Source organism: Strongyloides ratti, assembly GCF_001040885.1.
Source record: "Strongyloides ratti genome assembly S_ratti_ED321, chromosome : 1".
NCBI lineage: Eukaryota > Metazoa > Nematoda > Chromadorea > Rhabditida > Strongyloididae > Strongyloides > Strongyloides ratti.
Genome location: NC_037307.1, coordinates 3,272,374 through 3,285,536, shown reverse-complemented (window position 1 = coordinate 3,285,536; position 13,163 = coordinate 3,272,374). Strand labels below are relative to the sequence as shown.

The following is a 13,163-nucleotide window of genomic DNA, read 5'->3' as shown; positions in this document are numbered from 1 at the left end:
TATAATTTTTAATTTATGAATGATTTTGAAATATAGTAATATAAAAAAATATCAAAATTTTTACTATTAATTTTTATAATATTTAATAAAAAAAAACAATAAATAGATATTAATAGTATATATTGCTTTAGTTTAATCAAAAAAAAATTATTAGTTATTTTATTTTATTTTTTAAATTTATAAATTAATTATATTAAAATTTGTTCATTTATATTTAAAAAAAATATTTCCTAATTTTAAAGCTAAAATATATTTTTTAAACAAGACTTTTATTTATGAATTAACAATACACTTTTTTATATGAAATTGTATATTTAATTCCTACTTATAATAATATTTTGACAATCCAAAAAGAAATATCTTATTTTTTAAGCAAAAATTTAATTTATATACTAAAGACTTTTCTATAAACTCATTATTTAATGTATTAGAGTTATAAAAAAAGTAGAATTTATACAGAAATTATTCTAAAGTACTCAATTTTTTTCATCAATTTTGAGTATTTAAATTAACTAATTTAGAGCTTATTTTGGAACGTTGTGATTTAGATAAACTTTTAGAAGTTTTACTTTTACTGTAACGAGATGTTCTACTTTTTGAATTTGATGATTTACTTTTTGAAAAACTACTCCTTGATCTTTTACCAGTAGTAGATAAACTTCCTAATGATCCTGTATTTCTAAGTCTCTTTCTTCTTCTTCTTTTTCTTAACAATACAAAAGCACCAATTGTTATTCCAATGATAAGAAGAAACAAAACTATTGATACAGCTACAAAAATTAAAGTATTTTTTTTTGTTTTAGTACTTGCAGCTTCACTATTTATAAAATCATCTTCATGATGAAATGCTACTTTAGTATGAAGTGTAGTATTATAACGTGTTTTATATGTACATAATAATGTATCACCTTTTTTAAGATCACCCTTCAATTGAACATACTTTTTTTTTCCATTTATAACTTCAAAGTATCCATTATTTTTAAGTTCATTAACCTTAGCCGTTACCTTTGCTTCATTATGTTGCATTGTAATTGATGAAAGATTTGCAAAAATTCCTAATTCAAAATAACATTCTTTATTCATAGAACCATTTTTAGATACTTCAACTTCTACATTAAATGTCATATCATTTTTGGGAAGAATTAAAAATATTTCAGGTTCATTTTTTAAATATCTTATATTTTGTTCAATATTTTTTGCAGTACATTGATACATACCATAAATATTAAAATCAGATTTATTAAAATGTAAAACGCCATTGGGAATCATTTTTTCAGTAGAATTAATACTATATCCAGTTTTATCAATTTTTTTATAACCTAAACTAAAATAAGGTTTAAAATAACTATTAAATTTTCTTTTATTTTCTTCATCTAAACTTAGTCCAATAGGATTGCTTTCAACTTTACATTGTATATCAATTTTTGATAATGTTTTATCAAAACTTGAATGAGTGATTTCAAATATACTTGTACTTTTTCCATCTATTTGAACTTTCTTATATTCTTTGTTACTTTTTGAGGGATTTACTTCCATTGTTGCAACAATATCAGTATAGTTAAGAAGAAGATGTTTAATACAAGCTGGTTCAACAGAATTTCCATCATAATGATATTCATCCTTCATTTCAAGTTCTCTTTTTAAAACGTTATATTTATAAAATATTACATGATAATCATGAAATAAATATCTTAATGATTTACTTGGTTCATATACATATTTTCCTAACAAATCTTTTGTTTGTGAATTTGGTAAATAACCAACTTTTACATAACTGACAGCAGAATTATCTCCATTGCAAAATAAATCTTTATTTATATCATCTTTTAAAATAGAATTTTGTTTATTAATCGTTTCTTGTAAAGCAATTTGATCTGGAGAAATATTTATATAATTTATTTCATATGCCCATTCTAGAATGGGTGAATTATCAGTGAAACGTTTTATAGTACCACAAATCATTCTTTTTGGAGAAGTAATTCCACCTACAACTGGAACTGGAAATATTGAGCCATATGATCTCATAATATTTTCCCATGCATTATTTGGTGGATATCTTTCATTCATATTTGATATTCCGTTATTTATTTCAAACCAATACTGACTATCTTCATGTATTTCATAATTAAAATCTGTTGAACCATGAATCCAAGCTGGTCCAGGACATATATACATAAATGGTTTATTTCTTTTAGTATTAATTTTTCTAGCAATATATGGTATATTGTTATAAAATTCTAAATAAAATGCTCCTTCAACGTCGACTGTTGTAACACCTTCTAAATTAGTTAATCTAGCTTTACTTAATAATACAATTCCAGGTTCACATCTAGTAACAGAACAAATAATTTTTAAATCTCCAGCTTTTTCTGATACTAATTCATATTGACCAGATTTACTTTTTCTTGCTATTGATAAGTAATTATCTTCAAAATTTTTAAACTCAACTTTGACTCCTTGTTGATCAACAAAAGTATCCATTTTTATTCGAATTTTTCTCATTTTAAATAAAGTTGTCTTGTGAAATTTAATATTTTCAATAAATTCTTTATAATCACCAACGCTACTAGTTATTTGAGAAGGTGAACTAGAACCAGATGGTTTAGCTAATCCTTTAACAACAAATGAAATACCATCAGCATTTTTTGTACGATCATTTCCATTTATTGTTGATAGAAATAAAAATAATATCGTAAAAGATATTTTGAAAATTTTCCATAAATATGGAATCATAATTTTTAAAATAATTTATTTAAAAAAAAAAATAATCATTTAATATTCTATAAATTTAAATATATTATAGTTAAGATGTTAATTGAAAAATTATAATTTAATTTAAATTTTTTATACATTTTTTATTCATATTATCACATTTAAAACCACTTTGACAACATGAATTAAATTCTGGACAACATACTGCAAACGGAAACATACAACAACCTTTAAAAAAAGTTAAATAAAATATAAATTTTTATTTACCCCATTTTCCATTACTATATTGGCAACATGTTTCTTCAATTTTACATTTTCTTGTCTCCAAATGATCACAAATATTCATTGAGACATATGTTGAAATTGATAAGTTACTAATAATAATAATCAAAAATATAATTAGTATATTTTGCATTTATAAAAATAGAAAAATTTTTAAAATATTACTAATAGTATCTATAAAATTATTAGATAATAAAATTTAATGTAAAATTGATTGTAACATTCTTTTTTATTTTACTTTACAATTCAAGATAAATTAATCAAAGAAAAAATTTATTAATCATTATAAAATATACTTTTTTGATATATAGTCTTTTTTAATAGAACATGAATCAGAAGACATTGATGAAAATAATCCTATATAAGGATTAGCAATAGGTATAGTTCCTGATAAAATCAAATTAAAACCATCAAATGATTTAGCATGTGTACATACAAATGGGTCTAACATTTTATCATCTGATAAAAAGTATGACTTACATTCACTTGATATTCTCATACATATATCTAATGTAATTCCAAGATTTTTAATTGAAGATATCTTATGATAATATAAATCATCATTTCTATATATTGGTACTCTAAATCCAGGATAACATTCATTTAATTTTTTACAATTTATTTTTTCAGTTTCATGAGCATATATAATTTCATCATCTAAATAAACTGACCAATAAAGTATATATAAAATATTTTTATAATAATGTAAAGAATATATATGATTATTTTGTAAAAAAAAATCCAAATTAAATACTTCTTTAATAATCATTGTTTTTTTAGATGTATTATTTAAAAAATATTGATAATGAATTTTTTTTGATTCATAAATACATACAACATTAATTGTAACATTAGATTTATCCCCAATACAACTATTAAAAGTAACGTTACTTTTAAATGACAATTTATTAATGAATGTTATATTATCTGGTATTTTATTTAAAATATTAATGTAAGGTAATTTAGAATTCCAAAATTCTATAGTATCAATGCTGAAATGAAAAAAAAATTATTAGAATAAATTTAGACATCTTACACAATAACATCATAATATACTTTATTATGTTTTACTTTATTGTTTTTTTTATCTTGAAATATGATAAATAATATACCATTATCAAAATTTGTAAATATATTGTTATTATAATTACCAGAACAATATCCTATTAAATTTTCTAATTGTGTAGTTTCTTCATGTAATAGTTTTAAAAATGTTCCTACATCCCAATTATATTTAACAGCAAAATCACAAGTTGGTGATAAAACCCATGTTAAATGTGAATCATATTTAGGATGAATGACAGCTAATTTATTAACTTTACAATCATCTAATTAAAACTTAATAATGTTAAAATAAAATAAAACATACTACTTTGAAAAATAGGAAATTGATAAACTTTTTTTCCATTAATTTTTGAAAAAAAAATTAAATATCCAATATTAAAAATAAAAAGATAATAGAAATTCATTATAAAATTATACAAAAGATTTTTATTAATAAAAATAACAAATAATTATTCAATTTTTATTAATTATAATTCATAAACAAATTTAATTTATTTCATCTTTTGATATATTAAAAATTTCATTTATACATTCATTTTTTCTATATAATGTTGTAGGAGTTCTTTTAAAATTTTTTAAAGGAATTAAACCACTTAAAGAAACAAATTTTTTGTTAAATAAAAAATTATAAACACAAACTGAGTTTTTTGTAAAAATTTCTCCTTTAACAAAAAATGTTTTACAATTAAAAATATCTTTATCAGTTTTGTCATGCTTATTACAATAATTTACTGTCAATCCAACATTATTTATTGTTGATATAATATTACTAAAAAAAAATTTTTTGTTAAAACTTGGCATTGCAATAAAATTTTGATGTGATTTTTCTTTAGATGTTTGATCTTTTTCAATTATTTCATTAATTAAAACAAAAGTATTCATTTCATTATGTGACAAAATAAGAAAAAGTTTATCATAATTTAAAAATAATTTGTATTTATATTGTTCCTCACTTATAATATTTCTTAATTTTTTTTTTGTCTTTAATTCAAATTTGTTTTTTGATGTTACAGTATATGATAATAAAGATAAAGTATCAAATTCTTTTTTTAAACATTTTAATTCAATTGTTTTTTTATGTAATACAATACAATCTATGGGTAAATTTGTTGTACTAACTGATACTGGTAGTGTTTCAATATAATCATGATGTTCATGTGTATCAGTAGTAAAAGTTTTTATTTTAATATATTCAATATCTTTTTGATGTAAAAGTTTTATAAAATTTATTCTAAAATTAATTTTTAAATTAAGAATATTTAAATTTACCGATTAACTATAGCTTCTAATTCTTCTAATAATGTATAATAAAAACGAGTAATGTAAATATGATTATTCACAACATTGATAAACATCTTACTTTCTTTTGTATATAAAGTACAATTATTATTCCATATTTTGGTAAAATCTAATCCTTTTTTAATGAAATATTTCATTTGCCAATCAAGTTTCAAAAATAAAAAACAATCTTGAGTTAAAACCCATACAATATTTGAATCAAAACTTTCAGATATATCAATAAGTCTATTGGAACGACATTTATCTGAAAAAAAAGTTACAATCATATTAAAATAATAATAAACTCACAATCTTGATATATAGAATTCAAAGAATCATGAGCATCAATGATAGAAAATAGCAAAACTAAAATAAACAACTTCATTGTTATTAAAGACAAAAAAAAAATTTCACCAATATTTTAATATGTAAAAATAGAAAAAATATTAATAAAAAGTGAACAAACAAAAATTAAAATATTAATTACATTTCTCTGTGCATTCATCACACATTCCAGAGATTGTCTGAACAATTTTATCTACAGGTGCAGCCGGTTTCCTAGGTGGTCTTCCCCTAGAAGGTGTCTTTTTTTCTACCAAAATTGAAGAACATTTTTGGCATTTACCATCAGTAACACAAAATTTACCACAAAACCACGTACCTTCTGGGGGTCTCTGTATACCAACACAAAATGTATGGTAACCTCTATCACAAACATCACAAAACATTACTTGATCATCACGGTTAATTTTATTACATACTGTACATATTCTACATTCAGCACAATGCCAATCATAATTTTTAACAACAGCAGCCATTCTTGGTGGCATATTTAAACATTCAGGATGCCAATTTGTATTACATTTAGCACATTCAATAGTATTTTCTTCAGTACCTTGTTTTGAGCAATTAGAACATCTATATATTTTTCCATCTTTGTTTAAAATTAGTGGTGTATCGGGATTTTGTTGCAACAATAAAGCTTGTTTTCTATCTTCTTCTTCCTCACGTTTTTTTATATAATTTTTATGTTCCTCCTCAGAAATCTCTAAATTTTCTGTTGGAGAAACTGGTCTTTCCACAGGATATAATGTTTCTGTTTCAATAGCTGTACTTAAAGGTAATTTCCTCAATTCATCTGAAGACCAAATTTTATATCCATCTGTATATTGACCTTGTAACAAAGCAACAGGATATTCACCAATCTTTGTTTCATCTGCCGTAGCTCGGTATCTTAAATTTTGTGGTTCTTGTATTATTCCTGTTTGTAGATCAAAAAATTTAAAACGTTCCTTTCTTTTAACTTCCTGAAGAAATGAATTAAACCTACTACAATTCTCCATTGCTTTTTTTCTAACTATTTCTAATTGTTTAGAATCATTTTTTAAAGCTTGTAACATTTTTTGTTGTTCAGCTAAAGCTGCCTTTGCCCTTTCTGATGAAACTCTTTGATAATCTGCATATTTCTCTGGATGTTCTTGACTCATTAATTGATGAATTTCAGAGCTTCTAAGAGCAGTTAAATTTGACAGCATATGCTTAGGTAAAACTTTTTCCAAATGAAGAACATCAACCAAATAATTGCGCTCATTAGCTTCAACAGGTCTTCTTGTGAGATCAGGGTATTTCCTTTTAAAAGACTTAATATCTAGTAATTCAGCAATTTGCTCTTGAATAAAATATTTTACATTTGACTTGAGAGGCCATTCATATTCTATAATTTGATCAACCTCAACTTGCATGTGTATTGTATCTTGAGTAAGTAACCTAGACATACGAACTTTTTTATTTGATTCACCTATAAAAATAAAATATTTTAAAAAATATATCTTATAAAACATACCATCATTTGTACTTTCATCATCTTCTAACTTAACTTTTTTTGAATTTGGTACTGATATTGAATCTTGACTTTCATCTGCATAACTTTCTGGTGGAAATTGAGATAATGATGTAGAATCTTCTTCTAGTGTAGATAATAATGAAGTACTTGAATCCTCCATTATAAAAAGTATATAAAATAGATTTTATACATGCAAAGTACAAACTTTAATTACAGTTTTTTAAACAAACACTAACAATTGGGATAATGTTCCTCTGTTTTAATTCTCGCGCCAGGAATGGGAAAACTATCTTTTCTTTTTCTTTTATTAATAAAATTAGATGTTTTGAAATATTTTTGCATTTTTTTATGAGAAGATATACTTATATTTCTTCTACTTTAATCTAAAAAATATTATTGAATGTAAGGATTGCTAAAATTGTTTAATTCAACAATTCGGAAAGTGGATGTATTTTTTTTTGAATTATGCGTAATAGGCAAATTATATAATTAGTCTATTAACACTTTTAGAGTTTCTATAATATCTCCATTTTTATCTATTCCTCTCTGTAGCTTTTTAATAAAATTCGTATCATTGTATAAAGTATAGGCCTGTTAGCTTATATTGCTATTACTCTTCACTGACTTAACAAATTTATACCTTTATCTTAACACCAGATTAAATATTATATCAGACATTCCAATTAGTAGGTAAGTAAAATTTATTTATTTATTTTTATATTTATTTATTTTGAGTTAAAAGAATAGTTCTTGTTTTTTTTTTTGTATTCTACTACAACAAGGTATAGATTTTTTTAATATGATTTCAAATGTAAATTCATATGCATTTGATAGAAGAACACAAAATAGAAATTATCTATATAAAGAAATAATACCGGAGCCACATTATCCTATGGATAATTATTTATTCAATATTATTGACTGTACTAGGAAGTTTACAAATGAACAAGTACCAGAATTTAAATATGAAGGAAGATATTTCATGTCAGATAGTTTTAAACAGTATCCAAGGGAAAATGAAAGAAATAGACAGAAAAGATATTATAAGAATAATTATAATACTATAAAAGAAAATAAAAATTATTGTTATTCAAAACCAAAAAATATAACCAATGAATTTGAAAAAGAAAGACAGAGGCAAAATTTATTTAATAAATATCCTTATGTATATGAATCTACAGAAAAAACAAACAAAAAAAGTTGCAACGTTACATCAAATGCCAATCAATTTTTAGAACCTTTTATTAGACCAGACCAACTACCATTTCATAAGTTTTTAAAAATTACATATGACAAAAAATTTAACAACATAAATTATGTTCCCACATTTTTAAGAGAACCATCTTTGGAGGCAATGGAGGCAATGAATCATGTGTTGAACGGTAACATGTTTTATGTAAAGAAACAATTACGTTAATTTGTTTTTATTTGACCTTATTTAATGAACTATTTTTATTTGTGCTTGCTATATTTTTAAATTCATCTTTAGATCAATTCATGTCAGATTGGATATCGGACGATATTGCATATATTTCATCATCAGTATATGTTTTTTCTTCAAATATTTTACGTAATTTTTCTGAAGCATCATTTGTGTTGTTTGTGTTTGTGTATTGTTGATAATTGCTAAGGTTATTATCTTCATCATCACATAGTAATTTTTCTTTTAATATGTTTTTTAAATAATTAGATGTTTTACTGTTACTAGGGATATTTTCTTCATCTAACGATATAACTATACTGTTAGTTGTATTTTTCTCTGAATTTTTTACAAACATCTGTAGTAATTTGTTTGATATTTTTGTTGTAACATCATTAGGAATATTTATTTCTTCTGGTATTTCAAAGATGTGGCGAATTTTTTCATTGATTAAATTCGGTAACATGAGATTTGTAAATGTCTGTATTCTGTCAATTTGTTTTTCATTTCCATTTTTTATCCACTTGTAAAAAACACTTTTTTGATTTTTATTATATAAAATAATAAACTCTTGGTATAAATTTTCTATTTTATTTTGAATTGTATTGTAGTTGTGATTAATTTTTTTCTTGTTTGATAAGACCTCTAGTAAGAATTGATAATCCGAGTTTTCGTTGAACTTTGATGTCATTATTACAATAAAAAGATCAATAATTTTAATGTAAATTATTGCAGATTTTGATTAATAATTTAATATTGTTAAAAATATATTGTTTATAATTTTGGTATAGTGTTTCTACTATAGATATGGAAGAAATTCAAAAATATGAAGAATTTATGTCCTGCCAATACAAATCACCAGATTCAGCAGAACATGTAAAGATAGTTTTTCGAAACACATTAAAAAAACACATATGTATTTATTGGATTACTCATAATGTATGTTTATTTTTTATTTATATTTTTTATTTATTAATAGGGAAATTTTATGTTATATGGTTTAATTCCATATGGTAAAAGTCTTACGATAGATTCTTATACAGGTCATCTTTGGTGTGCAAGGAATTTTAAAAATGGTAATCTAGTTGGATTAAAATTTTCACACGAGAATGATTCTTCATTTGTTAAAGCAATACCTTGTCCTAAAGAACTTAATGACCACCAAAGAAATTATGCTTTGTGTTTTCCGATAGATGAAGTAAAATCATTAAAAGATATATTAATAACATATTTTTCAAATTTATCACAAAAAATTCCATTAGAAGAATTGCCTTTACCTGAAAGTGTTGTAAGAAATATAACGGCAGTTGCATCTTTTGTTAAAGATTACCGAGCTAAGACTCACAGAGAATTTACAACAGCCATAATGCAGAGACCATAGAAAAAAGTTGGAGATTTTTAAAATTAGGAAAATTTCAATAAAAGAAATTGACTAAGTCTTTTTATAATAGTATTTGAGAATTTTTTTTTTAATAATTATATTGAAATAGAATTCTTTATTTATTCATCATTACTGATTATTTTTCTTTGTAGGTTTTGACAACTCGATCCTAGCACGAAGATAATTGGTGTATTGAAAATATTTTTTTTAAATTGCTTTTATAATTAATTTAAAATTTTATTCGTAAATAAACTTTTTGTTAATCTAACTTTTTATTATTTTTAAAATTTTAGTTAAAAAATAAAAATGGAGGAAGAAAAAGATAGGTACTATCCAACAATTGGAGTCAAGTCAGCTGTAAAGTTAGGACAAAAGCTGTTATCAAAAATTTTGGAAACAGAATCAAAAGAAGATCTTGAAATACTTCACGAATTAGTTTATAAAATTGATATAATGAGATATATTGAATTTAAAGATTTTATTAAGACTGAAATTTATGAATCTTGCAAAAATCTATTAGAAAAGGATTATGTTAATTATGCATCAGCATATTTTATAGATTTTCTTTCTCAATGTCTTCTTATGGAGTTTTATTATTTTGGAAAAAAAAATTCTGAGGAAATTCGTAATGTAATTGATTCTTTCTATAAAATTAAGAATTTAAAAAAAAGTCCTATTCATTGTCTTGGAATATATAATTTAGAAAAAGCTATAGACAATAATTATAGTGGTGACGTTCTTTTAAATTGGAATAATAATTTAAAATATTTATGTAAAAATGTAATGTATAGTGATAAATTTTTTAATTTAACTATTCAACATTTTCACACATTGTATGATGTTTATGAAAATAAAGAGAATCTTTTGGATTTAATACTTGGATATGCATCAAAGAAAAAAATTTTAAGTAAGATTGTCATTGGACTGTCAAGTAATGCTTATCTTGTTGCTACACGCGGATCTACTTTTGTATCACTTCTAATCAAATGCCTATTAAAATTGTATGGTGAACAATTCAATGATAAGGATGATAATGAACCTGTAGCTAAAAAAAGTAAAAAGTCATCTGATTCTGAATCTATTAATCCTGTGGGTGAAGCCATACTTTTGATTGCTAATTCTGATTTAGAAAATATACCAGATGTTTTAAAGAAAATTTCAAAAAATGGAGAATTTAAAAATTATTTTGATAATATTAATTCTGATTTAACTGTAGAGTTGATATTTATCTTTGATAAACTGTTTTCTATACTAAGACTGAAGGATAATTATCTTCATATCTTCTCATCATTGCTTATATCAATGAAAATTTTACCAGCAAACACGTGTACTCAAATTGTAAAATATCTTAACAAAATGTTATCATCATTAAACACTTCATTTGCTAATGAATATTTGGTAAAAATAGCATTCAATAGTATGGTTTATCAGAATGATTTTGTCAATAAATTTAACACAAAACAAGCATTTTCATTTGGAACATTTGTTGGAAATTTATTAGTTACCAAAACACAAATAAAAGAATTTTCAAATGCAGAAGGTTATTTGAAATATTTATCAGATTATTTAAAATCAACAAAAAAATTCCATATAGATGGTGAAATAACAAATGTTGACATTATTTCAGTTATTACATTTTATAAAGTATTTCATATAATGAATTTGAAACGTCATTTGAATGAAAAATATTTTGAAGATTTAAAGAAACTTTTTGTTTCATTTGCTTCTGTTGTTAATAGTATTATGATTCATATACCAACTACAAATAATCAGGAGATAAAAGATTTGAAAAGATTAGAAAAATTTGCATGTTTATTTAATGCCATATCTATAACAAAATATATATTAAAAGAAATTGGTATGGATGGTGAAATTATTGAGGATAAAATTGTTTCTCAAGTATATAAGATATCATCTAAATGTTTAAATGAAAGTTATTTCCATGATTTGGTTGTTATTTCATTTGATATATCTTTAATTTTTACTGAATCTTTTAATTTTCTTTTTTATGCTCATCATTCATTAAATAAGCCTTTCCAAGTTTTAAAGTGGAAATTTCTTTGTAATATTGTTAAAAATAATGAATCATTAATGGATAAAGTTCTGGAGACAAGTTTTACAAATAATGAAGCTTTACAAGAATTATTAGAAAATTTGAAACCATATCCTCTTGATGAGTTGGATTTAACATCAATTTTTAAGGTTATTGGATGTATTGCAACTAAGAGAAGTATATCATTTGTTCCAGTGATTACATATTTAATGAAAGCTGTAGTCAGTGTTATACCATCTTTAGAAAATATTATTTCATCATTAACAATGTTAAAAACTATAATCAAAAATGTTAGAAGTGAAAAAAATTCACTTAATCAAGTTTTACCAACAACTATTTTATTGCTATCGTCAATTGATTATAATGATTTCAAAAATAAACAGCCAAAGTTTATTATTACTTCTCTTAATCTTCTTGTCTCTACAGTAAGAAATATATTGAAATGTGATAATAATAAGCATCTTGTTATACAAGCTTCTTTAATCAGTGGAATAATTGGAAAATTAGTAAAATTTATTAGTGAAATCAAATATTTTCCTTCTTATAACATTAATCCTAGTGATGTTCTTCATTCTGAACATTACATAGCACTTGCTATAAAATCTCTTAAGTTAAAGAAAGATATTTATCGTAGATTATCACCATATACTTTATCTGTTGCTTTGGGATATTCTAGAAAACTAACCTTACCATATATGTATTTATTAATGTTGTGTGATAAAAAAGGAATAGATTTAGTATCAGCAAAAATACCTCTATCAAATAGGCAACGTTTCAAAATTATATATCAACAATTTGCTAAATATAGAATTTCAGTTGGTTAAATAATTAATTTATACTATAGATTTTTTGTTTTTGTTATTTTTTTTTAATTGGTTTATTATTTAGTATGTTTAATAAAAATTTTTTTGAAAAATTATTCTAATAAGCATTGTTGTGAAGTACGAGGATTGATGAGTTCATATTCTACATTTTTCCACGACTCCACAAAAAAGCAAAAAGAATTGTGATAATGAAAAAAAATTGTTAATAATACTTTTAAAAAAATTTCTCATTTTTATAATATAGATTACTGATAATTAAAATAGATAAACTTTAATAACATTTATATATATATAAAAATAATAGT

At 22.9% G+C, this 13,163-nt stretch overlaps 8 protein-coding genes across 8 annotated transcripts; 3 read left to right on the top strand and 5 right to left on the bottom strand.

Annotated features, from left to right (window-relative positions):
* Positions 1 to 489: 489 nt before the first annotated feature.
* Positions 490 to 2,733, bottom strand: SRAE_1000106300 (Hypothetical protein; the record flags this gene model as incomplete). Its single annotated transcript, XM_024647971.1, has 1 exon — positions 490 to 2,733. The coding sequence occupies one exon, from the start codon at positions 2,731 to 2,733 to the stop codon at positions 490 to 492; it is 2,244 nt and encodes a 747-aa protein (XP_024501996.1).
* Positions 2,734 to 3,277: 544 nt separating this feature from the next.
* SRAE_1000106200 (Hypothetical protein) lies at positions 3,278 to 4,463 on the bottom strand (the record flags this gene model as incomplete). Its single annotated transcript, XM_024647970.1, has 3 exons — positions 3,278 to 3,986; positions 4,031 to 4,322; positions 4,364 to 4,463. 3 exons carry the CDS (start codon positions 4,461 to 4,463, stop codon positions 3,278 to 3,280), a joined length of 1,101 nt encoding a protein of 366 aa, XP_024501995.1.
* An 82-nt stretch (positions 4,464 to 4,545) lies between these two features.
* Positions 4,546 to 5,722, bottom strand: SRAE_1000106100 (Hypothetical protein; the record flags this gene model as incomplete). The annotated part of the gene is made up of 3 exons (XM_024647969.1): positions 4,546 to 5,290; positions 5,329 to 5,602; positions 5,647 to 5,722. The coding sequence occupies 3 exons, from the start codon at positions 5,720 to 5,722 to the stop codon at positions 4,546 to 4,548; spliced, it is 1,095 nt and encodes a 364-aa protein (XP_024501994.1).
* Positions 5,723 to 5,824: 102 nt separating this feature from the next.
* On the bottom strand, positions 5,825 to 7,340 carry SRAE_1000106000 (PHD finger protein 10; the record flags this gene model as incomplete). Its single annotated transcript, XM_024647968.1, has 2 exons — positions 5,825 to 7,135; positions 7,181 to 7,340. Coding segments are annotated over 2 exons (1,471 nt in total), but the record flags the coding sequence as incomplete, so codon positions are not given.
* A 639-nt stretch (positions 7,341 to 7,979) lies between these two features.
* On the top strand, positions 7,980 to 8,597 carry SRAE_1000105900 (Hypothetical protein; the record flags this gene model as incomplete). The annotated part of the gene is made up of 1 exon (XM_024647967.1): positions 7,980 to 8,597. The coding sequence occupies one exon, from the start codon at positions 7,980 to 7,982 to the stop codon at positions 8,595 to 8,597; it is 618 nt and encodes a 205-aa protein (XP_024501992.1).
* A 73-nt stretch (positions 8,598 to 8,670) lies between these two features.
* On the bottom strand, positions 8,671 to 9,066 carry SRAE_1000105800 (Hypothetical protein; the record flags this gene model as incomplete). The annotated part of the gene is made up of 1 exon (XM_024647966.1): positions 8,671 to 9,066. One exon carries the CDS (start codon positions 9,064 to 9,066, stop codon positions 8,671 to 8,673), a length of 396 nt encoding a protein of 131 aa, XP_024501991.1.
* A 341-nt stretch (positions 9,067 to 9,407) lies between these two features.
* Positions 9,408 to 9,981, top strand: SRAE_1000105700 (von Hippel-Lindau disease tumour suppressor, beta/alpha domain and von Hippel-Lindau disease tumor suppressor, beta domain-containing protein; the record flags this gene model as incomplete). The annotated part of the gene is made up of 2 exons (XM_024647965.1): positions 9,408 to 9,539; positions 9,580 to 9,981. The coding sequence occupies 2 exons, from the start codon at positions 9,408 to 9,410 to the stop codon at positions 9,979 to 9,981; spliced, it is 534 nt and encodes a 177-aa protein (XP_024501990.1).
* A 306-nt stretch (positions 9,982 to 10,287) lies between these two features.
* SRAE_1000105600 (Hypothetical protein) lies at positions 10,288 to 12,858 on the top strand (the record flags this gene model as incomplete). Its single annotated transcript, XM_024647964.1, has 1 exon — positions 10,288 to 12,858. One exon carries the CDS (start codon positions 10,288 to 10,290, stop codon positions 12,856 to 12,858), a length of 2,571 nt encoding a protein of 856 aa, XP_024501989.1.
* Positions 12,859 to 13,163: the final 305 nt, after the last annotated feature.